This window comes from Mesocricetus auratus, unplaced genomic scaffold (assembly GCF_017639785.1).
Source record: "Mesocricetus auratus isolate SY011 unplaced genomic scaffold, BCM_Maur_2.0 Super-Scaffold_100011, whole genome shotgun sequence".
NCBI classification, from domain to species: Eukaryota; Metazoa; Chordata; class Mammalia; order Rodentia; family Cricetidae; genus Mesocricetus; species Mesocricetus auratus.
In genome coordinates this window covers 50,781,022-50,807,164 of record NW_024429195.1, presented here as the reverse complement: position 1 = coordinate 50,807,164, position 26,143 = coordinate 50,781,022, and the positions used below count along the sequence as shown (strand labels likewise).

Below are 26,143 nucleotides of genomic sequence, written 5' to 3'. Positions count from 1 at the left end.
GCTTGTTCCAACTCTTTTGATTTACCGTGTGTGTGTGTGTGTGTGTGTGTGTGTGTGTGTGTGTGTGTGTTTGTGTGTGTGTGAGAGAGAGAGAGAGAGAGAGAGAGAGAGAGAGAGAGAGAGAGAGAGAGAGAGAATACAGGTGTATGTAGGTGTCATTCCTCAACAACTCTTCTTCTTCTTTTTTTTTTAATAGACAAGGTCTCTCACTGGCTGGAATTTGTCTAATAGGCTGGCTGTGGAGCCCAAGGGACCCCAGTGCCTGTCTGCCCAGTGCTGGCCATTTTTTTTTCATGTGGGCTTTAGGGATCAAATTCAGATCCTCTAGGGTCTGTCCTCTCCAAAGCCTTATTCTCCCACTTTTCTGAAAGTGCCTGTTCTAGAGTTCATGCTTGAATGTTTGAATGAAGGTGGGAATTAATGATATCAAAACAAACAACAACAACAAAAATTCCTGCCATTTAGCTCCTAGAACTACTTGCTTTCAATTATTTAGTTCCCAATTCAGTTAAACGAGCATTGTAGTGCAATGCTGAATTGTGGAATGTATTTTAATACTATAATAGACTGTTGTTTCCTTTTGCCTGGTTTCTGTTCAAAACTCATAGCCTTTTGGTACATGAAACAAGCTGTCAATTTAGAGCATCATTAAGGGGGCTTTTTAAAAATCCAGTGTGCACTTACTGCCTTTGTTTTCAATGCCACGTGTATTTCGCCTACGGTAAAAAAAATTACAAAGTGTTGTACTATGCATGGTTTCTACAAGGAGACACAACTCTACTAGCAACCAAACAGGAATTTCATAAGCCATCATTAAAGATAATGTTTGAGGGTTAGAGACATAGTTCCGTGGTTAAGCGCACCTGCTGCTCTTGCAGGAGACCCAGGTTCAGTTCCCAATTCCCACAGCCAACTATAACTCCAGTTCTAGGGGATGAGATACCCTCTTCTGCCCCCCCACACCAGGCACACATGGTACACATACTGTGGTGGTTTGAAAGAAAATGCCCCCCAAAGGGAGTGGCAATATTAGAGTGGTCTTGTTGGAAGAAGTGTATTGGTGGGCTTTGAGGTCTCTTTTCCCTAGCTTTAATCAGTGTGACAGTCGGTCAGTGGACTTCCTGTCGCCTGCAAGATGCAGCACTCCCAGCTCCTGCACCGCAGCTGCCTCCACATGGCCAAGCTCCCTGCCTGAACCTCTGAAACCAGAAGCTACCCCAATTACCTTTTCTTTGTAAGAGTTGCCATGGTCGCCGGGCGTTGGTGGCACACGCCTTTAATCCCACTCAGGAGGCAGAGGCAGGCGGATCTCTGTGAGTTCGAGGCCAGCCTGGTCTACAGAGCCAATTCCAGGAGAGCCTCCAAAACAATGCAGAGAAATCCTGTCTCGGGGGGAAAAAAAAAAGAGTTGCCATGGTCAAGGTGTCTCCTCACAGCAATAGTAAACCCTAAGACACTTAATATCAGACAAAACACTCATACGCCATAAAAATAAATCCTTAAAGATAGGTCTGTGGAGCGGGGCATGGGTGGTGCACGCCTTTAATCCCAGCATTGGGGAGGCAGAGGCAGGTGGATCTCTGTGAGTTCGAGGCCAGCCTGATCTACACAGGGAGATCTAGGACAGCCTCCAAAGCTACACAGAGAAACCCTATCTCGAAAAACAAAGACAAAAAAAAAAGAAATTAAGAAAGAAAGAAAGAAAGAAAGAAAGAAAGAAAGAAAGAAAGAAAGAAAGAAAGAAAGAAAGGAAAGATAGTCCGGTGGTTGTGATATATGCTGTAGTCTGTATAAAACACTGCTTACACCCATGGATTGACTAGTCACCCTCTAGAGATCACTGAATGAGGTACTATCTAGGCCACCGATATCTTTTACAAATGTCGAAAGGCCTGTGTGTCCCCATGGCCTGTGTAATTAAAAGCATATGTAGAACCATATTTGTTTGTAGTCTCAGCCATCTCAGTCTTAGCTTTGTTATCTAACGTTTTGGACAGAGCAGCATTGGTTGAAATAGGTCGTTTGACACTTTAAATTCTTTACGATAGGGAAGGATTATTTCCTGCGTTTATATTGACAGCTTTGAAATATAATTGGCATGCAGTAAACTTAACACATTTAAACCGTACGCTTTGATATATTCCCACAGACGCGAACATCCTGGGATCCTCCAGGGAACGAAGAGTTCTTTAGGCTGCGAATAAAAAACCTCACTGAGGGCTGTAGGATAGGAAGCGCTGAGCAATCGCTTGGGTATCCCGTACTTGTGAGGTTGTCACAGGCAGGGCCACCGGCCGGGCATGGCCTATCAGGGGCTTTGAGAATGGCTTGATCTATAATCTGTCGCTCCCGACAGGAAATCCCTTCTGCTTTCTCCAATCACTACATTTTCTGTAGGAGATCATTAAAGCTTCACGAGCACAGAGAGCGGCGAGCGCTCCCGCAGGGCTGCCAAAGACCACGCCTCTCAGCATTCCCGGCATGCCGCGCCGGCCTTGGGCGGAAGGCGGAAGTACGGGGACTTCCGCTCGGCGTCCTACGCGTGCGGTGCGGTCGTGTTTGTGCGGTGAGTCGCGTGGGTCCGGGTCTTAGTTCTGCTGCGTGGAGGGTAAGCCTCAGACCGTCTCTCCGCTGCTGTCCCTGGCCTCGGCCTGGCGGGGCGGGGCCCGGGACCTGCACGGCGGCGCCAGGTTCCCCCGGGGCTGTGGCTAACCGTGCTCAGGCCGGCTTGGGCTCGCCCAGTTTTACTCAGCCGGCGGTTGCTGGCATATTCAGAGGATGCTCACCTCGCCAGCCCACGGTGCACGCAACTCGTGCCGTGTGCCAAGCAGTGGCCCCGGAGTCTGAGAGCAAGCCTGGAGGAGAGCACTTTGCAGCCGTAGGACGGGGAGCGTGAGGGGGCTCAGGTGGGCGTGCCGTGGGCTTTCCGCAGACGCCCCTGGAGAGAGCGAGATGAGAGTTGCCGGAGGCGCGGGGTGAAAGAATTCCTTAAAAAGCCGGGCATTGGTGGCGCACGCCTTTTATCCCGGCACCCGGGAGGCAGAGGCAGGCGGATCCCTGTGAGCTCCAGGACAGCCAGAGCTACACAGAGAAATCCTGCCTCGAAAAACAACAACAAAGGTAGAGAGAGCTGTGCTGTAAGCTTTGAAAACGTTCGCACTAACGACTTCGTGAAACATTCAGGACTGAGAGATGGAGCAGGAGAGCAGTAGGTAATTTTAAGGCAGTTTGTTAACCTTTGTTAACAGCTTTGCCAATGGAGTGATGTATAATTTGTCACTGGCCTATAAGGGCCTGACATCGTTTAATGTATTTAATCGCTGTGTGCTCTGCGTTGAGCCTCACATAAGCTAAGTACGAAGACATGGTAGATTATCTTCCATTTGTCCCAGTACTGAAGAGATCGCAGCCCGGCCTTTCCTGGATGTCCAAGTGTGTAAATAGTTAACTTTGTTTCGTTTGGGTTTTTGTGGACCGCCAGGTGAAGCATGGCCAAGAGCTTACGGAGTAAGTGGAAACGGAAGATGCGTGCTGAGAAGAGAAAGAAGAATGCCCCAAGAGAGCTCAACAGACTGAAAAGTATCCTCAAAGTTGACGGTGATACTTTAATGAAAGATGTCGAAGAAATAGCAACCGTTGTGGTACCCAAACAGCGCCAGGAGAAAACGCAGTGTGCCGAGGAAGAAGAAAAGGGTAAGCTTTGCTTCGTTTACGTCGTTAGAAAAGGAATCGGTTTTCTCTCGTGCCCCTCCCCCCTTTTCAAGATGTCTTCTTTCCATCTCTACTTGTCCCTAATCTCAGACCCAAATAGGGACAAGTGGCTGACTGTGGTGTCTATTAGACACCAAAGTGCCTGCTGGCTCCTCCCAGCTCACCCTGCTCCCCTAAGCATCTCATGGGCTTCCCTTCCCCATCTTCTCATTTCTGTACATATCACCCGGCCATTTCGTGCTCTCCCTCCCCTCCCTCTCTCCCTCTCCCCCTCCCTCTCTCCCCATCCCCCTCTCCCTCTCCCTGTCCCTCTCTTGGTCTTTCTGGCTCTCTCATCTGTCTTTCTCTGTCTTGGTCTCTGTGTGTGCCTGTGTCTGAGTCGTCATCGTGTCCCCCACTTTCTCCCCTTCTCCCCTCTCGCTGCTTTCTCTGTCTCCTTTGCTTCCTCTCTGGCTCTGCTTCCCCTCTCCCCATGACAGGGTTCAGTCTACTGGCCATGTTTAGTCTACCGCTTTCTCTCCCTGCTCTGGATTCTTCTAGACGCCTCTGGCTGTATGCTGCCTCATATCTACAATGAAAGATTTCCCTTCAGCCATACCATGGAGTGGTCATGTCTCACCTCACACATCTGAATGTATAGATGTGCCTGTCACGTCTTTATTCTTCAAAGCTCGCATTTCTATCTGAGATTCTGTGCTAAGCTGTTTCATAGTTCGTGCTTTGGAAAGAGCATGTCCGGGCTATTTCATGGATCTTCAGCAGTTCCGTAGCATCCTGAGTGCCCCAGGAACTGCCAGTACTACAGGGACAAGCTTAGGACCTGGGCAGGTGAGGGAGGGTTCTGCTATTCCTCTCAAGAGCCAGTTCCCATGCTATGGGTCCCATACACTCGTATTATTACCCTGAAATCACAGAACCCACTTTGTGTTAACATATTTTAGACACCTCTGTGTATTATTAACCATGGGTTAAATTTAGAGGCTCTATAAAATGCTGATCTCAGCAAAGAAAAGGACAACTTTTTTTTCACGTCCCAATTTGTCAGCAAGCTAAATGAAGCACTCACACTAGCCACTCTTAAAGACAGGGGTGTATTTTATATCTTCAAGGAGAACAGTGTTCTTAATTCTTCTTATCCTCAATATTAGCACCCCATTCTTGCAAAGAAAACCCTTCTATTTGTTGTGTATTTGTTGTTTCAGCCGCCTTTGAGAGATTTGAAGCACCTGGATTAATTCGCGGTGCCCCTTCCAGCACACATGCACCTGTGCTATCAACGCTTTTCACTGTTTTAATTTTATATGGACCATTTTATGTGTATGGTAGTGGCAAATAAGTGCAGTCATGATGTTTTGTGGTCCCAAAACATTTTCATCCCTCTAAAAGGAAACACTGCCCATTTAGTAGTTTCTCTCTCTTCCTCCAGCCCTAAGACTGACAGTTAGCTGCTAATGATTTTTTGTCTATGAATTTCCTGTTAGAGCTATAGCATGTCAGTGGAATCTTAGAGTGTGTGATGTTTTGTGTCTCTCTTGTCTAACTTGTCACATTTAAGTACTCTGTGTGTTTCTAAATGTCGTCTCTATGGTGTCTGAGTCCTTTATTAATTCTGGACATCAGGCGCCCATGCACTCCTACGTCTTGAGGTGATCCTTTTCTTCTCTCTTTTGTGTTCTCTATTTCCTTGAGTTGATCTTGTAGGATCTTAGTAACTATTATATTTTTCTGCTTCCGAAGGCATGTTATTTTCAACTTTGACTATTCCTGTTTTTTACAGCATTCAGCTCTTGTTGGGGATAGAATTTTATCTCATTGGGAGTACTGTTTGCTTGTGGACTTTGAGTGGCAATTCGAGAGCGTTGTTTACTTTTTGAGTTCCCATACCCTTGCCTTCACCCTTGTTTCCTTCATGCTCATTAACAGTTTTTTCGTGCGCTTGGTGGGTTGTTGACGTTTAAGTGAGGCACAGAAATGATCAGCAGCCCCTGTCACCAAAGCTTGAGGCATCTGCCCTCAGGTACATGTTTCTCTTCGTGTCCCTCTTGCAGCTGCCTGCCCAGTTTCTTAGACCAAAAACTCCAGCCAGCCTCTCTGGCCCCTTTATCCAGCAGTTTCTGCGTGTGCCTTGATAACTAGCGTTCGTTTTTACTTCCCTACCTGCTCGTTCTCCTTTCTTACTCTATATGCCAGGCATCGTGGTCTGTAATCTTTTTAAACTACAATCAGATGTTGTCTCTTGCTTGCTCACGTGTCACTTCGGGTACTGAAGAGGTAGCTGTGAAGCTCTTGCAGAGTTCAGTTCCCAACATCTTACGTCAGGGGTTCAGGACCCACTGTAACGTCAGCTCTGGGGGACCTGACAGCGCACTCTGCTTTTCCTCCAAGGCATCCACACAAACTTGTGTGCACGAGTGAATTTGGGACCGTGCAGCAACATGTGCTGACTGTGTGTGACACTGCTGATGTTCCTGTGCTTTCCTGGGGGGGTTGATTTTCATGTATGACTGTAGTAGCTGTTCATTTTATTATTGTTTTTAATTTAGATGACAAAATGGAGACTGAAATTAAGAGAAACAAAAAGACTCTTCTAGACCAACATGGACATTACCCAGTGTGGATGAACCAGAGGCAGAGAAAAAGACTGAAGGCAAAGAGAGAGAAAAAACGGGGGCAAAGCAAAGCCAAGGCAGCCAAGGGCCTGGCCTGGTAGTCCCTTAAACGGGAAAGTAGGCTGGGCGGTGTTGGTGCACGGCAGAGGCAGGCAGATCTTGAGTTGAGGTCAGCCTGGTCTACAAAGCAGATGCCAGGACAGCCAGGACTGTCACATAAAGAAGCTGTCTTGCAAAAAAACAAAACAGCAACAACAACAAAAAACCTGGAAAGTATTCTTGAGACAGACGTTTGATTGTTAGAAATGTCTGCACTGATTTCAGCTCTCACTAAATGGAAACTATGTTTTCATATTTTAGTTTGGTCTTACATCTGTAATTCAAAACCAGAGTAATTCATTTGTTTGGGGGAACTCGAATAAACTGTCTTCTGTGATGAAAGAAAATTGCATGCTGCCTAATGTTTCAGTATTATTGTCAGGCACCACAATCTTGTGAGCATTGCTGTGGTTATAATTATAATCACTGCCTCAGATTAAACATGCTTATACAAACAAAATTTGGACAAAAGCTAGTGTATTGTCATATCTTAAGATAGGGTCAAGGCTCTGAAGAAACGGCTCGGCAGTTTAGACCAGGTACTGCTCTTGCAGAGGACTCCTGCTTCATGTTGAGTGGCTCACAACCAGCTCCAGGGACCCACCCTCTTCTGGCCTCCACTGGCATCTTCATTCATGTGCGCAAGCTCCTCACACAATCACAACTAAAAAATAAGTCTGGAGAGAAAGGATGTCAGTGGATCTGGATCGTACAAGTAGTGTTTGCTTGGGGTTTTTATTTTTATGATTCATAATAAAAGATATTTTGTGTGTAGATCCTACAGTTTGAGGTTTTCTTTCATATATCTCTAAGGTTTCCAGCTGCTGAGAAGACCAGATGTCTTTCGTTGAGGTAGTCTATAATATACAAATTAGTGTGCCTTTTTTAGGTAATTCAAATATCACGGGGTTTCTCTGAAAACATGTTCGTCAGGTTCTTTTTTTTTTTTTCTTCTTTTTGTTTTTTGTTAGGGGGTTTTTCTGGGTAGCACTGGCTGTCCTGATACTCCCTCTGAGACTAGGCTGACCCACAGAGATCCACATCCCTCTGCTTCCTGAGTGCTGGGATTAAAGGTGTGTGCTGCCGCCACCTCCCAGCAGTGTTGTTCAGTTTTATATTGTGTAGTTTAAAATAATAAAGTGCAGCATTTCCCAGAATGTTATTCAGAATCAATTTCTCTAGTGTTAGTATTGTTTTATGAAGAGAGCTAGCATTAGCGTAACTACTGACTCTTAGGGACCAATATGATGAATTTTAGTTGAATCTATCTCAGCATACTTGGTTAATTTCATTCATTTAATCTAAATTTAGCAATCCATCTGAAATTTCATTCTAGTCAGATTCACCACCTTATGTGTTGAAGAAAACCAGGGACTTTGCAAATATCAGGAATGCTAAGAGCTATGCGCCTGCTCAGAAAAAAAATTAGCTTCACATGCAAAAAAGAAATACATTAGAGTAAAATTACTTGGCCCTAAAACCATAAACTGCCAAGTACATTGCTGAGCGTGGATATGACCAAGTGCTACAGAAGCTACAAAGTGATGCTGGATGCTTCTTAAGATTAGCATAATAAGCCCTCCTCAATTCACTCAATAGTTCATCAGAAAGTGAATAATTTCAAAATAAAACACATTTTTCTGAAGGTGGCAGGGAAAGACTAGGGTTGTAGCTCAACAATCAAACACTCGTCTTCCATGGATTCGAAACGCTGGGCTTGCTCCCAGTATTGATGGGTGAAAAGAAAGGGTTAGAAGGCGGGTAGCGTTCAAGGCCTTTGTTCCTTTTGTCGTAATTGTCAGTAGCTTTGTGAGGGGGAAATAGATACACTATTATGTGAAATGCTGCCGACAGTAAGCCACTGACACTGGAGTTATTTCCCTCTTTGATCATAGGCTCGTCTGTGTTAATGCGGCACCCTTACTTTTCATTGAGTTTTAGGAGCATCTGGGTTGCTGAAGTTGAAGACCCCACTTCCAGGGATCTATATACATTTTCCCTGTGGCTCTCAGCCTCAATTTTTTTTTTTTTTTTTTTTTTTTTTTTTGGTTTTTCGAGACAGGGTTTCTCTGTGGCTTTGGAGGCTGTCCTGGAACTCGCTCTGTAGACCAGGCTGGTCTCGAACTCACAGAGATCCGCCTGCCTCTGCCTCCCGAGTGCTGGGATTAAAGGCGTGCGCCACCAACGCCCGGCTTCAGCCTCAAATTTGATACCAGTGATAGAAGCTTGGAATACCCACCCAGGGCCTCTCCATGATGTTAGGTTGTTCACCTACTGTTGGTTGTGACATTTGGTCACTCCAGTTTTAATGTAAAAGTTGGAGACTGGGAGATGGTAAATGCTTACCGTGAAACTGTAAGAACCCCAGTTTGGATTCCCAGCACCCACATACAAAGCCAGGCTCAAGAGCATGTGCCTCGGGAGACAGACAGACAAGAGGGTTCCAGGATGCAGGCCAAGGTCAGTGACTATGAAACCAACCTGAAGGATGTGACCTGTGTCCTGAGGCCAATCAGTCTATGCAAAAGAATGGGCTCATCTTTAAAAGCAGTTGAGAAAAACGCCAGTTGAGGCTGCCCACCCACAGCCTCAGTTTACCAAAAACACTATCAAAAATGCGTGAGAGTCATGTTCTAATATGTCATGGTCTCACAACTTGGAAAGGTGACTGCTGTAGAGAAATTACTACCTTCCGCCCTGATTGGTCTCAGCCCCGAGTTTCTGGACTGTAGATGTGTTCATCTCCAATTTTTTGTCAGGACATTTAGAATGGGACTCCAAAGTCAGTTCATGGATGTGATCAGCTTGTCGTTTTATTTTTCGAAAGGCAAATATGTGGAGAAGCAGTATGGTTCTTCAATCTTTTCTATAAATAACTTCTCTTATACCGCTTTGTCTTCGATGCTTTCGGGAGAATTGCTGTGAAACCACCAGGGGGCGCTCAAGCCAAGCAACAAACACTTGGAATTAGATTGAGATGCATTAGAAACAGAATGGAACTACTTTTGTTGCTTTTAAAGAGATTAAATATACACAGGCCTAATAAAAATATACATTTAAAATGATTAGCTCACTTAATTCAGAAACCTTGTGACTATGCTGCTAATGTTATCTATACTCAAGGAAACTGAGGCACAGGGGTCATGGAGCTAAAACCAGACAGATGTTCCAAAGAAGGCATTGTCATAGAGAAACGGTGTTCCTAGGGTACAGGACTTGTAACTTGGTTTAACCCGTGATGGGATCGGGTTGAAGCAGGCTCAGGTTAGATAAAGAACACACTTTACTAACTAAATGATTTATAAAGCCCTTCTCAAACTAGGTGGAAGCCAGGCTGGGTTTCTTTAAGTAACACTTCATTAGAAATGTGCTAACTGATCCAAACACAGGTGTAGGCAAGGTTTATTAGTGATCAGGCAGCTAGGTTTGTTTTTGAGACAAGGTCTTGTTATGCAGGCCTGGATAGTCTGGGACGCATAGATCAAGCTGATCTAACTTGCAGCAGTGCCTGGGCATCCTGAGTCCTGGAATTACAGACATATACATACCACCATGGCGGCAAGTTGGTCACGTGTTGTCGATTGCTGTCACATGAATGCAGACATACGGTTTTCCCCATCAGTGCACATATTACTTAGAATATACAGTGACTTTAAAGAAACTGAATGCCAGGTGGTGGTGGCATACTCCTTTAATCCCAGGGAGGCAGAGGCAGGCGGATCTCTGTGAGTTTGAGACCAGCCTGGTTTACAGACCGAGTTCCAGGACAGTCAGGGCAACACAGAGAAATCCTGCATGTGTGCACCCTTAGTACACAGGCAATTGCCAAAGTTTTATTTCTGTGCCTACTTTAAAGCAGAGGGAAAAATACAGTGTGAAATCAAATTAGACTCAGCTGATGGAATCATACAAAAAAAAAGTAGGAGCTGCATGCCTTCAGAATTCGTATCCATGTAACTGTGTAGGAATTTTAGGAGTTGGAGAAGAGAAATGAACTGGCTACAAATCATTAGATTCAGCAACTTGAAGTGTCCTGGAGGAGAAAGTGAAGGAGGATGACAGGCTTCTTAGAGAAGTGAAACACCAGGACCACAGGGGCTCTAAAGCCCTCAGGGAATGGCCAAATGGAGGCAGTCCCCAGCTGTAGTGCAGATATTAAGCTGTTAACTTACCAGGGAAGGACAATTGGCAAAGAGTGATTCAAACTTGCACTAGCCACACATAGTTCTATCACATAAAATCTTCATTGCAGCAGACACATGCAACTTTTATAAGAATCTGTTTGCACATGTTAGGGGACGTTCAAGTACTTACACTACACCAAAAGCCACCTGTCTGGCTCACGGAGATCAGGTCGGTTCGGCTCCATTTAAAAAGGAACCATAAAAATTTACATTGCTTGAGATCAGGAGACAGCTCCACAGATAAGAACATTTGCTACGAAGCCTGAAGACCTGGGTTCAAATCCCGAGCATGTTTAAGCCAGGCATGGTCTCATGGTGGTAATTCAGTGATGTGGTAGCTGCCAGCCTAGCTCTATGCTCAATGGCAGACCTATTCCAAGGGAAGGAGGTAGAGGATGATAGAACAAGACACCCAGTGTCCTCTGCTGGACTCTGCTCATGTCCACAGACGTGTGCCCGTGGGTGCACGCCATACAGACCCACATGCATGCACGTGTGCATGCTTAGTATACAGGCAATTGCCCAAGTTTTATTTCTGCACCTACATTAAAGCAGAGGGAAAATACAGTGTGATATCAAATAAGACTCAGATAATGGGATCATACAAAATGTTTAAAGAATGCTTATTCTTCTGTATACCTCACATTGATTGCTGAATCTGTAAAGTAATGCTGAGAAGTTAATCTGTTTATCCGTGGTTTCCAATGAGCAGTTGGAGAAGGACATGTTAAGAGTCTTACAAGTGGGATGCTGTCCTCAGGGGAGAATGAGTGTCTAGAATGGAAAACTGTGGAGACAGACTGATCCCATCTCAAGAAGAGTCTGTATCTAGGGTGCCACCCCTGGCCAGCTGAGGCTGGGTGGAATGTAGCTGAAAGATTAAAACATTGGACTTTCAGGTTAAAAGCAAGATCTTCCCTTCAGGCCCAGAAATATCATGTAGAAAGTTGCACTTAACGTATTTTATTCTTATTTTGCTCCCTCCAGTCTTTTGGCCTTCCATGATTATAGACTTCAGTATCTTTATAGTGAAAAATAACAAAATCTGAAGTCTCCTTAATTTCGTTAATGTTAAATCTGGTACTCATTCAACTAAGCTCCCAATTAAAGCATGGAAAAATGCTGTAAACATCTGCTTTAAACAACGGATGGGGTGAAGACTTTCCAATTTCAATCTAAAGAATGGCACAGCTTTCTAATATGTTAGGTTTGTGCGTATTGGCTTTCCCTAAAGCGATGGATTGACTTGGCATCCTGCTATCTTATGGAACACTTTCTCACCCTCATGGTGTGTGTCTTTATAGTTTTCAATATCAGCAAAACCTTTCCTTTAAGTGGCCTTAGCCGGGTGTTGTGTATCACTGTACAGTAACTGCGAGTACATATGGGGTCTCTGATCCGTGTAATAAAGTACATTTGTCATGGATCTTGTGATCTGCGTACCTTCCAGCCGTTACTTCATAAATCTGTTCCATCGGAGGATTGCTTTGTACAGCCGTGGCTGAAGCTGCTTTTAATAAACTAATATTTTGTGTCTTTTATATGTAATCAACAGGGAGTATTATAGCCTTGTGCCCCTATGGAGAAACATTCCACTAAACTTCTTTTCTCTAGACAATAATGAGGAAAAAAAATAGCCCAGGAAAGGCACAGATGTTCATGAACATATGTTGTTTTCTCCTAAGAGTCAGCTGAAGATCTTTTGTATTGTTCCAGATTTAAAAAAAAAAATGCTTTCAAGAAGAAAGCGTTTGAGATGTGTGATGGGGAGAAGACAGTTACAAATTTCATTGAGAGTCCGACATGGGGTGCTATTTGTCAAGATTCTAAGATGCCTCCCTTCGCTCTCTCAAAGAGTGCTGATGGGGAGCAGACCTGTAGGCAGTTGGCCAAAGATTGGCCGGCCGTTCTCATGACTTCCTATTCAGATATGCGGACTGTTTTAGTCTTTGTTCCACCCCAAACTTCCAATTAGCAGTGTCTCCAGACAAAGCAGGTATTTAATAATTCAAGTACCAAACACTCCTTGTGCCCTCTTTCCTTGAGTTACTAAGCAGGGACAGTTGTCTTTCCAGGATGTAGACGTGTTTGCAGGGTGTGTCAGATGTCTATGTACTGGGCAGTTGGTTCTTGACATACGTAAAGGAGAATGTTATTGGGGAAAACCTAAAAAGGGAGCTATGTGCCTTAGGAGAGGTTGGTGTGAATGTTCTTTATAAGGCTATGAATCTTTAAGAAGACTTGTCATGAAGAGAATGGGAACCAGCTGTTCGGATCTCCACCGAGGAAACAGGTCTTGACTATAGCAGATGGGACTGGAGTTAAATATAAAGAAGAACTTTCTGGATGTGAGTGTTACTAAAAGTCAGGGATGTATCGGAAAGAGGGAACAGGATGGTCTCTGAAGGAAGGCTAGAACATGAGAGAAAGAAATAGAGGCAGGCCCAAGGGGAGCCTGGCCCTCATTTAATTAGGAAAGGCTCACCTGTCATTCCATCCAAAGGCTCTTAGTCCCTCTCTCTCACACCCACGTCTCAGGTTATGAGGTTTAAAGAAATCAGTGCCAAGGTCTTGTCTTTTCCCTAGGAACTTACTTGCTGGAACTGTAGGTCTGGAGGTCCTTTCTGATTCTCCACTGACAGAAAGCACTGAGGTGTGACCAGTAGACAAAGACATTGCCTTGTGGTTAGGTTTCCACCATTGTCACGGAACAGCAAGCATAAACTGTACCAGGCAGCCTCAGACGGCTTGACTGGGGGAGGGGAGCACCTTCTGTTTCCCAGCAGGTTGTGTCTTAGTGCCTGTAGTTTGTTTCAAAGTCCCCAGCAAGACTGAAGGGATTCAAGGCTGGACTCTAAGAGAGATGGAGCCTTTCAGTTATCTCTTTGATTTATTTTGTTTTTCGGCTTTTGGTTGTTAGCCCATTCCTACCCTCATCTCATCCTGTTTTCACCTCTCTTGAAATATCTCTTTAGCTTTCCTTTTCCTCCTTTAATCTGTGTCCCTACATTGCTTTCTTGTCTTTGAAAATATAGATGTAAAGCTGCGGGTCAAACATTTAAGCCACCGAATTTAGCTCTAAGTAACTTCATTTGTAAATTCCCTGTAGAGTGATTGCTGTGGCCTAGCGTCCATTGATGGAAACAGGTTTCTGTAGAGTGATTGCTGTGACCTAGCGTCCATTGATGGAAACAGGTTTCTGTAGAGTGATTGCTGTGGCCTAGCGTCCATTGATGGAAACAGGTTTCTGTAGAGTGATTGCTGTGGCCTAGCGTCCATTGATGGAAACAGGTTTCTGTAGAGTGATTGCTGTGACCTAGCGTCCATTGATGGAAACAGGTTTCTGTAGAGTGATTGCTGTGACCTAGCGTCCATTGATGGAAACAGGTTTCTGTAGAGTGATTGCTGTGACCTAGCGTCCATTGATGGAAACAGGTTTCTGTAGAGTGATTGCTGTGGCCTAGCGTCCATTGATGGAAACAGGTTTCTGGTTGCTGTGTTGCTCCTCTTAGCTGTCTATTTCTGCATTCCTCTGCATGCTCCTTGCTTCTGGACCAGACTCTGTAACATCTTCATTCTGCCCTGGGCTCTAATCACTGCCCTTGTTACCCCCCCACCCCATTTTCCCACTCCCTCTTCCCTTTCCAACCAAATTTCTCCACTAGTCACTATTTATTTCTTATCTTTCCTATTCATTCTCATCTCCTAACATTAACTAGATACTATATGAATAGAAAATATACAGTCCAACAAAGGAGGAAAATAGACTGGCTGTCTGCATTTGTAAATAAAGTTTTATTGGCATGTAGTTACTCCACATGTGTTCATGTAGTATCTATGGCTGTTTTGGTGTTATGAAGACAGATGAACAGCTAAAATGGAGGCCTTCCTGTGGCCTGCAAAGCTTACCTTACACTCTGGCCCTTAAAAAAAAAACAAAAACAAAAACAATAAAAACAAAGTTTGCTGACTCCCACTTTAGAAGAGTTTCTGTGTTTATTAAGTGAAGATTTTATTCCTTATTGGAAAATTGGGATGAGTAGAAGGTGTATTCTATGTCCATTCTTTCATTTTTCTCATTTGGTTCCTGCCCCTTCCCAGATGCCCAGCTTCCCTACTTCAAGTAGTCACATCCCAAAGAGAAAAAGATAATGAAGCTCACTCAATGGGAGACTGCACTGAATGCTGTCACTTGCGGCAGGCTTGTGTTTAGATGTGTTCCCACCTACCATCTCCAACTGGACCTCATTCAGCCTTCAAATTAAACAAACAAACAGCAAAGAGGGTTTTGCAGCTAAGCTTTTCACAAATCCCACAGCTAATTTTCCTGCAGGTTCACAAACCATTTTTGAAAATGTTAGATGCCAGATGAAGGGCTCTGTTTTAATTCAATACGGCACCTAGAATGCTGGTTCGGGTAACAGCATTCCAGCACAGCTGATTCGGTGGGTGGTCTTGCTGAAAATAGTTTACACAAATTCACTTCCAGGCTGGTTTCATTAACATGAAATTAATATGGACTAAAGTAGTCATAGCACCAAGGGCTTGAAACGCTTCTGAGATCACCTATTCTAACCCCGTGCTTCTTAACGAAAGAGGAAGCTGAGTTCCCCAAGATACTAGCAGTTCATGGGAAAGTCCAGGAACCCTGGTCTCTGTAGTTTCGGGCCAATCATTTTCTAAACCATAAACCCATGACAACTAATCATACCAACAAGAGCACAGTGACTAGTGTCAAAATTAAATGTATTTTTTCCATAAAAAGAGCAGCCACTAGGTGAAACTGCTGTGTATATCTAGTGATTTTTTTTTCAGATCCGTTTCTCTTGTAATTAACAGTGAAACCTTTTCTCATAGTGACTTGGCCTCTTTGCCTTACAGATGGTACAACATATTTTGATTTGAACAAAATTAAAATAAGCTAAACAACAATAAGAAACGGCACCCCCCCTCGTCTCTCCTTATGCCTCCTGATAAAAGGCTAAAACTTGTTTTTCTTTACTCATAGTTTACCTATTTTGCCTGTCAGTTTCTTTTATATCTTATAACTTTTGGTATTTTTCTCATAAATGTAGCACATGTATATTATAGAATCCCTGAGCATGCAGAGAAGCCTAAAATGAAATATAATCATTTGTAATCCAGCCGCTCACAGGATGTGTGGCTTGTGCTTACATCTTCACAAGTATCTTAAGGCTGCATATGGTTCTACCCTACTTTCCTAACATTATAGCCTGAGGATTTCTCCCCATGCCACAGGGAATTCTCCAGAAGTCTTGTCTATGGGCTGAGGAGATAACTCCATCTGTAAAGCGTTGTCTTGACAGCATGAGGGCATGTGTTCCCTCCCCAGAACCCAGGTTTAAAAATTGGTGGGTGTAGTGACACAAGTTTATAAACCCAGGGCTGGGGGGTGTGAAGAAGGTGTGAGACTCACGTGGCCAGCCAGACTAGCCTGCTTGACCGATCCAGGCGAGAAGGGAAAAGAAAAAGGGTGGAGGGTGCCTAGGGAACAACACGAGGTTTTCCTCTGGCTTCCACATGCTTGTACCCACACATGTATGCACCCCTAACACACACACACACACACACACACACACACACACACACACACACACACACACACACACACACGCGCGCGTGATGGGGCGCTGTTTGAAAATTACATCACATTTTGTCTCAAGTGGGGACTGCACATTTTATTTGCCTACTTTTGAATGCTTAAGTTTTCTCCTCAAGTTGCCTTTGATTTTTGCTATTAAAATACTTCTCTGTAACAGGGATAACCCACTGTATAAGTCTAATCTTGTGGAAGAGCCCTAGAAGAGCACTTACTTTTCATGTGTTTTGCCAAACTGGCTTCCTGAAAGACTGAAGTTCAAGCCCCTCCAGGAATGTGAGTGCCTGTCAGGGCACTTGGGAAGGGCTGTCAGGCTCACAGGGCGATTGAAACATTCCCTTCCCCACGGTGCTGTCTTGATAGTTAACTTCCCCGACCTAAACTTCAGAATATATTTGCTTCCTATTCTTTTTTCTTTTCCTTTTTCTATTTCCAACTGATATCCTAACAGCTGTAATCTGGCATCTGCCCCTATCTGCCTGCCTGGAGGCTTCAAAGAAATAACCCTTGATGGGATCAAGTGTCAGGAAACAGGGGTTCAAATCCCAGCCCTGACACTACTAGTATGTGACCTTGGGTGAGGAAGTCAATTTCTTTGAGCCCGCTGCCCCAGCTTTATGGTGGAACTAGTAAAACAGGCCTTGATGTTTGAGGCTCTCAGGAGAGACCGTAAGAAATGCTTTTAATCTGTGGAGGACCACGTGGGGGGTAGTACCGTGATTGAGACTCCTCTGGAGACTAGTGTGTGTGGTAATTATTAGTGCTGTCCACCAAATATTTCTGATTCCTTTTATGCCCATGCTTGAATTTTACATCCCCACCCCATCCGTTTGGCTGTGACCCTGTAACGGGCTCTGACAAGAGTAATACGAGTGGAAATGGCATATGGCCAGCAGGGCAGGATCTTTCTGGAACTGGGCCTTCCTCTTCAGCCTCTCGCTTAGCCTCTGTGCATGAAGAAGGGAGAAGCTACAGATAGCTGTTGCTCATGAACCTAGGACCTGAAGACACGATATCCACCGGAAGAGGGGTTCCCCACCAGCTGTATGACTGGAGGATGAATTGGACCTTATTTACATCTGAGATACACATGGGCCTTGTTGGGTCTTACTGAACTCTAGCCTGATAGTTTTGTAGCATTGATGGTAAGTGCCTGTATACTCCGGGTTGTACACATACAGAAAGATAAGGCCTTTCCCCCCATCGTGCCACTTCAAGGACTGATGAGGCCTCACTGTGCCAATGTCCAGACCTTGTTTGTCACTAGTGACACAAATTAGCCACAGGAGGGAAGGGTGGCTCTTGCCCTACTGAGAAGGAACACACATTTTCTTTCAAGCAGAGGTCTCTGGGCTGTCCCTTTCACAGGATACGGCCGTGACTTGAGTCTTCGTTTCTATCCTGCCTCATCCACTCCCTTTATTTTTTTCTCGTGAAGTTTTCTGCCACAGGTAAATCTGCTCTACCTATTCTGGGGCAACTCTTTTCTGCTTCATACTCCACAGCTAGCACTGTAGGGTGATGGCTACTCCATCTTTTCTCCCTGAGAAGGTATAAACACACACAGACACACACACATAAACATATATACATATACATACATATGCATATACACGAACATATATAAACACACATATATAAACACACATATATAAATACACATACATATACATATATGTATATACTCACATATAGGCATACATACATATATACACATACAAACATACATAAAAACATATGTACACATATACATGTTGTAGAATATTATTTTAACCTGGAAAGATGTACTACATTTGTTTATGCTGTCGAACATTACTTCAACTGTGTAAACATATGTTACTTTTTTATGCTGTATTTGTTTAATGATGTTTGTTTAAGGAAGTATGCTTAATTATGAAAAGATGTGTTGAATCTATTTCACCTTGCCTGCCTTAGGTACCGGAATGGTCTAGTAAAAAGCTGAATAGCCAATAGCTAGGCAGAGAAAAGATAGGCAGGGCTGGTGGGCAGACAGAATAAATAGGATGAGAAATCTAGCTTTGAGAAGAGAGATGTGAGAGAAGAAGGAGAGAACCAGGGAGGGAGACTCCTGGGGCAGGAGCTAGGCAGTTAACCAGACTCAGAGACAATGAGAAAGTAAGAAAGGTAAAAAGCCCTGAGGTTAAAGGTAGATAAGGAGAAACAGGTTCAGTTAAGTTAAAGGAGCCAGCCAGAAGCAAGCACAAGGGAGGCTGAGCCTTCAAAACTAACAATAAGCCTCTGTGTCATGATTAGGGAGCTGGTTGATGGCCTAAAAGAAAAACCCTGGTGTACATACACATACATACACACATAGAGATATACACACACATACACGTAGATTATACACACGTACATACACATATATACATATATACACATACAACACATGTATATATACACATACATTTTATATATCTGTATACATACAAACACACACGTATTTGTATGCATACGTATATGCACATATATATTTGTGCTAAAATGTTTCTAATGAACTTTCCCTCTTAAGTTACAGCTGGTGGCATTAGGTGTGTCCCATGTTGGATAGCCATCACTGCTATGGATTTCCAGAGTTTTCTTCACCTGAAAGAGAAACTGTACCCATTAACACCGATTCCCCCTTCACTCCCTGGTTCTTTACCTGCCTGTCACCACTCCAAATCTGCGTATCAAAGTCTAAGTGGAGTCCCTGTCCCTTCCACCCGCCTCCTTTCACTTTCTAACTCCTGGCTGATAGCATTGCGTTTTAACACCAAAGAATCCTCCACCTCGAGAATACACATTTTATTTGTCCCTTCATCAGTTGATAGGTGCTTGCTTAGATTGTTCCCCTAAGCATATCTTGAGAAGCCCAGGGTCAGCTAATCTAAAGTCCCCATTCTGAGGCAACTTTTCCATCCCAAAACTCTCTCAACGTATACCCCTGACTGCCTCAAAGTCATTTGCCCAGTGACAAATGGGGGAGGGGACACAGGGTTTGAGGAAAACAAAGGGGGTTTCACAGACTCTCTGGGTGTGGTTCAGTTTTTTTTTTTTTGCACTTTAAAAAATATTCGTGGTAAATGATTGCAGTGCCACGGATTTCCCATTTGCTGCATACATGTGTTTCATTTGGAAGGTGGGTGATGTAAGATGCTCCAAGGCCCTCAGTGCTGATCTTTTATGGTTTGATGATTTAACGTCTAGATTTTGGAAAGGTGGCACATTTCATTTCTTTGGCACTGTATTTTTAGTTTCCTCTGGAAGGATAACCATTCTATGGTTTGGTGTATCTTACACTGAAATCAGATAAAGAATACAGATGTCTTGAAGAACTTAAGGCGTATTTGGCACTCCTCAAGATGTTTCCCCTTACTTTCTGTTTCTTCCAACAGTATCTAACAGAAGATGATCGTAACCGTGCTTTCCTTTAGTGCCTAACAAATTGGTTAGTCTATTGATTCCAGCTCTGCAACCTGCTTGCTATTTTTAAAACACATCTGATACTAGAATATTTGAAATAGTATCTCCCTTATGACCACTGATATGGTAATTATGCATACTCACTGCTGATATAAGTTATAGCACATATGTATCAATTTATTCCAACTGTTGATTTTAAGAAAGCTCTCCAGGGGCAGGGTATGAAGTTTTATTCTCTCTAAATATCATCTCCATGTGCCTACGCTAGTTGGCATCTTTGGTTTAAAGCACAAAATATTTTCATGCATGCTTATTGTAGGATCTTAATTCCCCAAGATTTACAAAGCACAAATATAATCTTAATGTTTGTACTTCATCTCACAGGTTTGTTTTATAATCTCAACAGTTATTTCTAGTTGCAATTCCACTTCCTTTCTAAATGTGTTAATAAAATGCTTGCATTAAAATTGGCTAGGCTCCAGGATCTGATATGATCCCTCTTGAAGTAAATGATAAAACCTGTGACAATATAGCACTCGGAGGTCTTTGGATGGAGCCTAACTAGTCAAGTGAGGAAACTCATGGTTCCTTATAGAGTTAAATTAAGGTCAGGCCTGGTTTCCGACACGAAGTTCAGATGTATTGGCAGATCCCCCATGCTTGCATTTATTATACTGTAATTTGGGGCTTAAAGAGTTATATCCAGTCCATCCCCAACATCTGGATAGTGTTTATAATGATCACATTTGATCCTAATGTAATTTTGTTGGGGAATTCACTAGAATTCCTCTGTTGGCTACATTACAACTAAACATGAGATCTGCTAAAATATTACCAAAAGTGAGTGACTATCCACAGAGAATACAAAGCATAGATAGATTTCAACCTTCCGATCTTTCCCCAGACTGTGGCCACGAAACCATCATTTCATCTATCTGGGCTTTCTTGTCTCCATTGATAAAGTGAGAGCAACCCTTCAACAGCAGCCAACGTTTGTCCAGGGCTTTGAACCCAGAAGAGCAGAGGAGGCACAAAACCCTTTCAGAAATGACTATGGGGTGCGTGCAACCACAATGGCAGTGTCACAGACTCCTCTGATGGGGGTGACATGATTGACGGAGATTTTTTTCTTCCCTTTCATTTTCATTTTGATTTAGATGCTATTCCTTGGGGGGTCAGGAAGACATTATTTGGAAAGTAGAGCCGAAGGATTGGTTTTAAACCGCCTGCCCCCATCAATGGAAGCCTCAAACGAATCAAGCTGAACCTTTTAAGGGCTGTAAAGGGAGCCTTTAATTATGTGAGATTGACAAGGGGACATTTGGGAAGTTTGGTGATGGAGTTTCAGGACCTCCCAGCCCTGGCAGCAGGAAGATTATTAGCATAGTGTACATCCCCTTCCCATGAAATAATTTTAACATTCAAAAGAGACAGATGGGAAGGGAGAAACGCAGATAGGAAAGGACAGGGACTCTGACGGTCTTTAGAGAGGGGAAATTATTTCATTAAATCTAGAGTGTATGCTTTTCTGATGCGTAGCATATGCAAGTCTATGCAAATTAGTTAATAGCAGTGCAGTCTGAGTAATTTCCATTTCCTTCCTAGCCTGTGACGGGGAATATTCCTTTTCATCAGATTAGATGACATCCTCCTCAAACTTTTGGGGGTTTCGACTTAATTTACCATGCTAAGTAGTTAGGATAATTCGAAATAAAGCAATCAGCGGGCTGAAGAGAATGAAGCCAAACCTCATGTCTGTCTTTGTGACGAGCGGCTGCCTGAGCCCCCACAGGATTTCTCTCGTGTCCTCTCCTCTCCCTGAACCCAGCACCTCAGGCCTCCGCTGGGTCTCCAATGACCAGTTGTTTTGTTTTGATGCCACCTCCTGGGATCTGTTTCCCATTGTTGGAGCTTGTCTGAGATGTTTCATTCCACCAGACCTCCCCCGAAGGGGTCTTTTGTCCTGGTCTGCAGGGACTTCCGGATGTTTCCCATCTCTAGGTTGTGGGCACAGGCAGCAACCTTCCTTCTCAGGCCACGGATGCTACAAAGAAGGCTATGGCTGGGGGGGACACACCTGAAAGGCACAGGCATTTGTCATTGATGTGCAGACAGCAGGAGCAGTGTCAGCCCTTGTTTGGAGCCTGTGTCAGAAGCTCCTTTGGAGGCACAGCTCACAGGCCTGAAGGTTGGTTCCCCGCCATTCTCTGTTGTCTCGCTGTGGGCAGAGTCTGTGTGGTAATGCCTGTAAATGTCCCACAGGTGGCGGTAAAGAGTCTTGAGGAAGCAATTCTAAAAACTGCATCAAAGTTGCAGTTCAGGCTGGAAGAGACCAGTCGGTCTCCTCCTTCAGAGCTCTCTGTTTTATGGGTGGTGGTGTTGGGGGGGGGTTTAATTGCTTAAACTAATTCCCTACAAAGTGTTAGCAGATGAGATTTAAATATCATCCAACCATCTATGTTAAGAGTGTCAGGGTTTTCCTAGCCACCAAGACATAAAGGAGTGAAACTTAATGGCAAGCTTTCAAGTAGTATGACAGTTAGTTAGCCTTCCTCTCCTCCTCAGTTTCACTCCCTATCCCCAGGCAGTCCCCCCAGTTGGGACATTGGTTTGTGATCTGTTCTTAAGACCTGTTTGATGGTGCATGGATATCATGCACTGTGTGCTGTATTACATGTTCTACAACCGCTGAATGTTACAGAGAGGGGAAGGAGCAGGCTGCTGCTCGTTCACTATTTAGGTCAGGTCAGCCTTATTAATACCCCGGGTGATCATTGACTGCATTAGCGACCCCCAGCTTAGGGACAGGATGACTGGTCTGAGAGGTTCGTGGACCTGAAGGAAGCTACCAGTGAGCAGCATGCACTCTAGAATCTTAAGCCATGAGGCCCAATGGATCCATCCCACGTTAGTGAAGGGTACTCACGCATAAAAATGGGACTAGAGGAGAGTCGTGGTCCACCCCCCACCCCGGACTTTCTTTTCTTCCTCTTTTCTTTTCAGTGTGTGCATGTCACATGTTCTCGTTAGTATGGATGTGCATGTGTGGTTATGTGTGCACGCATGTGTGCTTGTGTGTGGAGACCAGAGGTAGATAACTAGTGTCTCTCCTGGGTTGCTCTCCACATGCATCAAAAAAAAGTGTAACTATTTTACGTGTGTAGGTGCCTCAGTGCATGTGTGGAGGTCTGAAGAGTCCAAAGACAACTTGTAGGCGTGAGCTGTCTACTTTTTACCCCGGGGATTAAACCCAGATGGTCATGCTTGGCAGCAGGCACCTTTACCCAGTAAGTCAACTGTGGCGGTTTGAAAGAAAATGCCCCCAAAGGGAGTGGCACTCTTAGGTGGCGTGGCCTTGTATGGAGAATTTACTGTGGGACCTGTTTGAGGTCTCCTTTCTCAAGCTTCACTCGGTGTGACAGTCAGTCAACTTCCTGCTGTCTATAAAGATGAAAGGACTCTCAGGTCCAGCACCATGTCCACCTGCACACCGCCATGCTCCCCACCATGATGATAGGGACTGAGTCTCTGAACTGTAAACTGCCACATCAGTGAAATGTTTCCTTATAAGAGTTGCCATGGTCACGGAGTCTCTTCACAGCAATAGAAACCTAACCAAGACGCTGACTAACCTTTATTTTTTGAGACGGGGTCTGTCAACTGAACCAAATTTGGTTGACGGATAAGTGAGCCTCAAGGAAGCCTCCCCACAGTGCTGGGATTAGCGGCAGACACTACCCTACACGTTATCTCTGTGGGTTCTGGTTATCAGATCTCAGGCCCTCATGCTTTTGCTGCTTCTGCCCATCACTTTAGCTCCTGAGGCACTTTCTTTCTCTTTTGTGTGCAAAGGCTATACACAATAAATTCAGGCACACAATACAAGCAGGTTTCTCTCCTTCCATACCGAAACCCTGGCCACTTTCTCACATGCCATCAATTAGAGCCTCCTCTGTATTCTTTCAGAAACAGTTCACTCTTTTATAAACATGTACAGACATATTCTTTTCTTTCACATGGATGTGGTTGATAATATTTCTTTTCTTTTTTTAAAGGAGTTGTTTATTTCACATGTGTGGGTGTTTTGCCTGCATGTGTGTCTGTGCACCATGTGTATGCAATACCTGTAGAGGCCAGAAGAGGGCGTCAGAACCCTGGATCTGGAGTTATAGATGGTTATGAGCCACCATGTGGATGCTGGGAGCTGAATCTGGGTCTCTGTGAGAGCAGACGGTGCAGTTAACCCCTGAGCCATGTCTCAGTCCCCTTCATCATGTTTCTTAAGCTGAATTAAATAACTGCAATGGCTCCAGAGCTGGGAATACTTTCTGTGGAACACATCATGATTTCATTTAACCGAAATCAAGTGGTTTAACTTAAATTTAGGTGAGAGAAACCTTACAGAGATTATCTCTAAGTGCAACCAGCTTTCAAAAACTTCTTTATAAACAAATGTCCTGCACCTCAATCAACATATGGTCTCCCAGAGAGACTTGATTATCAGATACATTTAAAAATTTTTTTGTTTTGTTCTTTAAAAATAGTCACTGTCACTTCTAATATTCATCTCCCCAAACCCCCCCACAACTAAAATCAAAGGTTCCCAGTGACAGATACCAGAATCTGAGGGTGGTCAAGAGAAGTTACTAGTGGGCAATGAAACAACCTATGGCCTTGTCTACACAATCCAGCTTCCTTCAAGTAGTGAGACGGCCAGTAGGAGTTCAGTGGGGCTAGGGAAACATTTTAGAAGGTAAAGGAAAAGACTAACAGAGAAAGGATTCGGTTACCTCCATAGATAAAGAAGGAAACTCTGCTTTAATCCAGCAAATTCAACTTCTTTGGATAAATATTAATATAAATATGCATATAAACACACATATTTAGCTCTGATGTGAGTCCGATGTGCCTTCTCTGTTGAGGCTTTATTAAGATGTATTACAATTCTCAAAGTGCTTCAAGTGTTGTACAAAAAATGGAATTTATGTTCTACAAACTTGGGAAATTTTTCTACGTTTTGTAGACATTGCAGTAAGAGAGAGAGAGGATTGGAGTGGGGAACTCAACTGGAGACCCCACAAGTGTTTCTAGAAAGCAGCCATTTGATCTGAGAGTCTAGTTATCTGCAGGCTGGCAATCTTCAGCCCCCAACTGCCTTAACTGTCCCTCTCCCCTCTGTGAGTTCCCTCCTTTAAGGTCCCCTCGTGTCTCTCCCTGTGTCTTATGGAAAGCATACCAGCCTCCTGCAAACTAGAATCTCAGACCTCAGGAGCAATGACACTAAATCCTGGAGGACAAGGTGGTCATCACTTGACCTGAAGTAGAAGCTACCAGAATGCAGGAGCTACTTACATGTGAAATCATGAACAGTGGGAATGGCTAGCTCATATAGAACATATCAAGCCATACCTTTGAAAAAAATCTTATTCGGGTGGTGGAGGCACACACCTTTAGTCCCAGCACTCAGGAGGCAGAGGCAGGCAGATCTCTATGAGTTGGAGTCCATCCTGGTCTACAGAGTGAGTTGCAGGACAGCCTCCAGTGTTACAAAGAGAAACTCTGTCTTGAAATACCAAATTTTTTTCAAAGTCATATGATTGTAATTGTTTCAGAGTCTGACTGTAAAGATCTCTCTCTCTCTCTCTCTCTCTCTCTCTCTCTCTCTCTCTCTCTCACACACACACACACACACACAGACATACACACACAAACTAGAATAAATTGTTTCACCATATCAGTGCAAGAAATATGCTATCATTTGTCTAAATTCCAGAGAAGCTGTCTCTTCTCTTCTGGGTTACAGATGACCCTGGGGACATTTGTATTACACTAGCTGTTGTTGCAATGGTGTCGTGTGGTAAGTTCATTGACATGTAGCAACAAAACAGTAAGCCCAAACACAGTATACACCAATGAGCAGCAAACTTTTCTTGTGCTCACTGGTCTGTTTGAATGAGGCAGATATGATAAGCTACATGCTGGCTTCAGATGTGTCCACGAGCCCTTTATCCTTCTGAAAACAGTAGCTATGAGAAAGAACATGTACTTATCAGGGGAAATACCAGGAATGCAAAAAGAAAGCTAGCTGTGCAAGTCTCCTTCAGGCTTCTGCTTTCACCTCCGCTAAGACAGTGATTTGCCCATGCCCTGTGGAAGCCCGCTTCTGCTTTCCCTTACGACAAGACAGGTGACGTGTCCCTGCCCAGTGGAAGTCGGGTTAAGAAGGCATCTTCATCCACAAAGGGAGGGCATTGTACAATCCAAGGCAAATGGTATGAATGTCTACAGACTGTAATTTAAATGAAAATACACGAGATCACTCTATAGAACTCCACGGATACATCTTCATTCAGATCCTGATGTTTGAAAGTCAGCCTGGGCCACAGAGTGCGTTCCAGGACAACCTCCAAAGCTACATGGAGAAACCCTGTCTCAAAAAAGAAAAAAAAAAAGAATGAAGCATCCAAGACACTTCATCCAAACTAGCACCCGGGGCT

At 44.0% G+C, this 26,143-nt stretch overlaps 1 protein-coding gene across 3 annotated transcripts; it reads left to right on the top strand.

The window, feature by feature from the left end:
* The first annotated feature begins 2,414 nt into the window (after positions 1–2,414).
* Llph (LLP homolog, long-term synaptic facilitation factor) lies at positions 2,415–7,193 on the top strand. Of its 3 annotated transcripts, none has more exons than XM_005081518.4 (3): positions 2,415–2,566; positions 3,482–3,693; positions 6,255–7,193. In XM_005081518.4, exons 2-3 carry the CDS (start codon positions 3,489–3,491, stop codon positions 6,419–6,421), a joined length of 372 nt encoding a protein of 123 aa, XP_005081575.1. In that variant the 5' UTR covers positions 2,415–2,566; positions 3,482–3,488; the 3' UTR covers positions 6,422–7,193. The 3 variants fall into 3 exon arrangements, with proteins under 3 accessions (XP_005081575.1, XP_012976985.1, XP_012976986.1); XM_013121531.3 differs by having other exon boundaries at positions 2,521–2,608; XM_013121532.3 differs by lacking the exon at positions 2,415–2,566 and adding an exon at positions 3,066–3,212.
* Positions 7,194–26,143: the final 18,950 nt, after the last annotated feature.

What these genes read in the sequence shown, in the direction of transcription:
- Llph (XM_005081518.4), top strand. Translation starts at nt 3,489, where the DNA reads ATGGCCAAGAGCTTACGGAGTAAGTGGAAACGGAAGATGCGTGCTGAG. An exon ending in TGCCGAGGAAGAAGAAAAGG is followed by an intron (nt 3,694 to 6,254) that starts GTAAGCTTTGCT and finishes TTTTTAATTTAG; the next exon opens with ATGACAAAATGGAGACTGAA.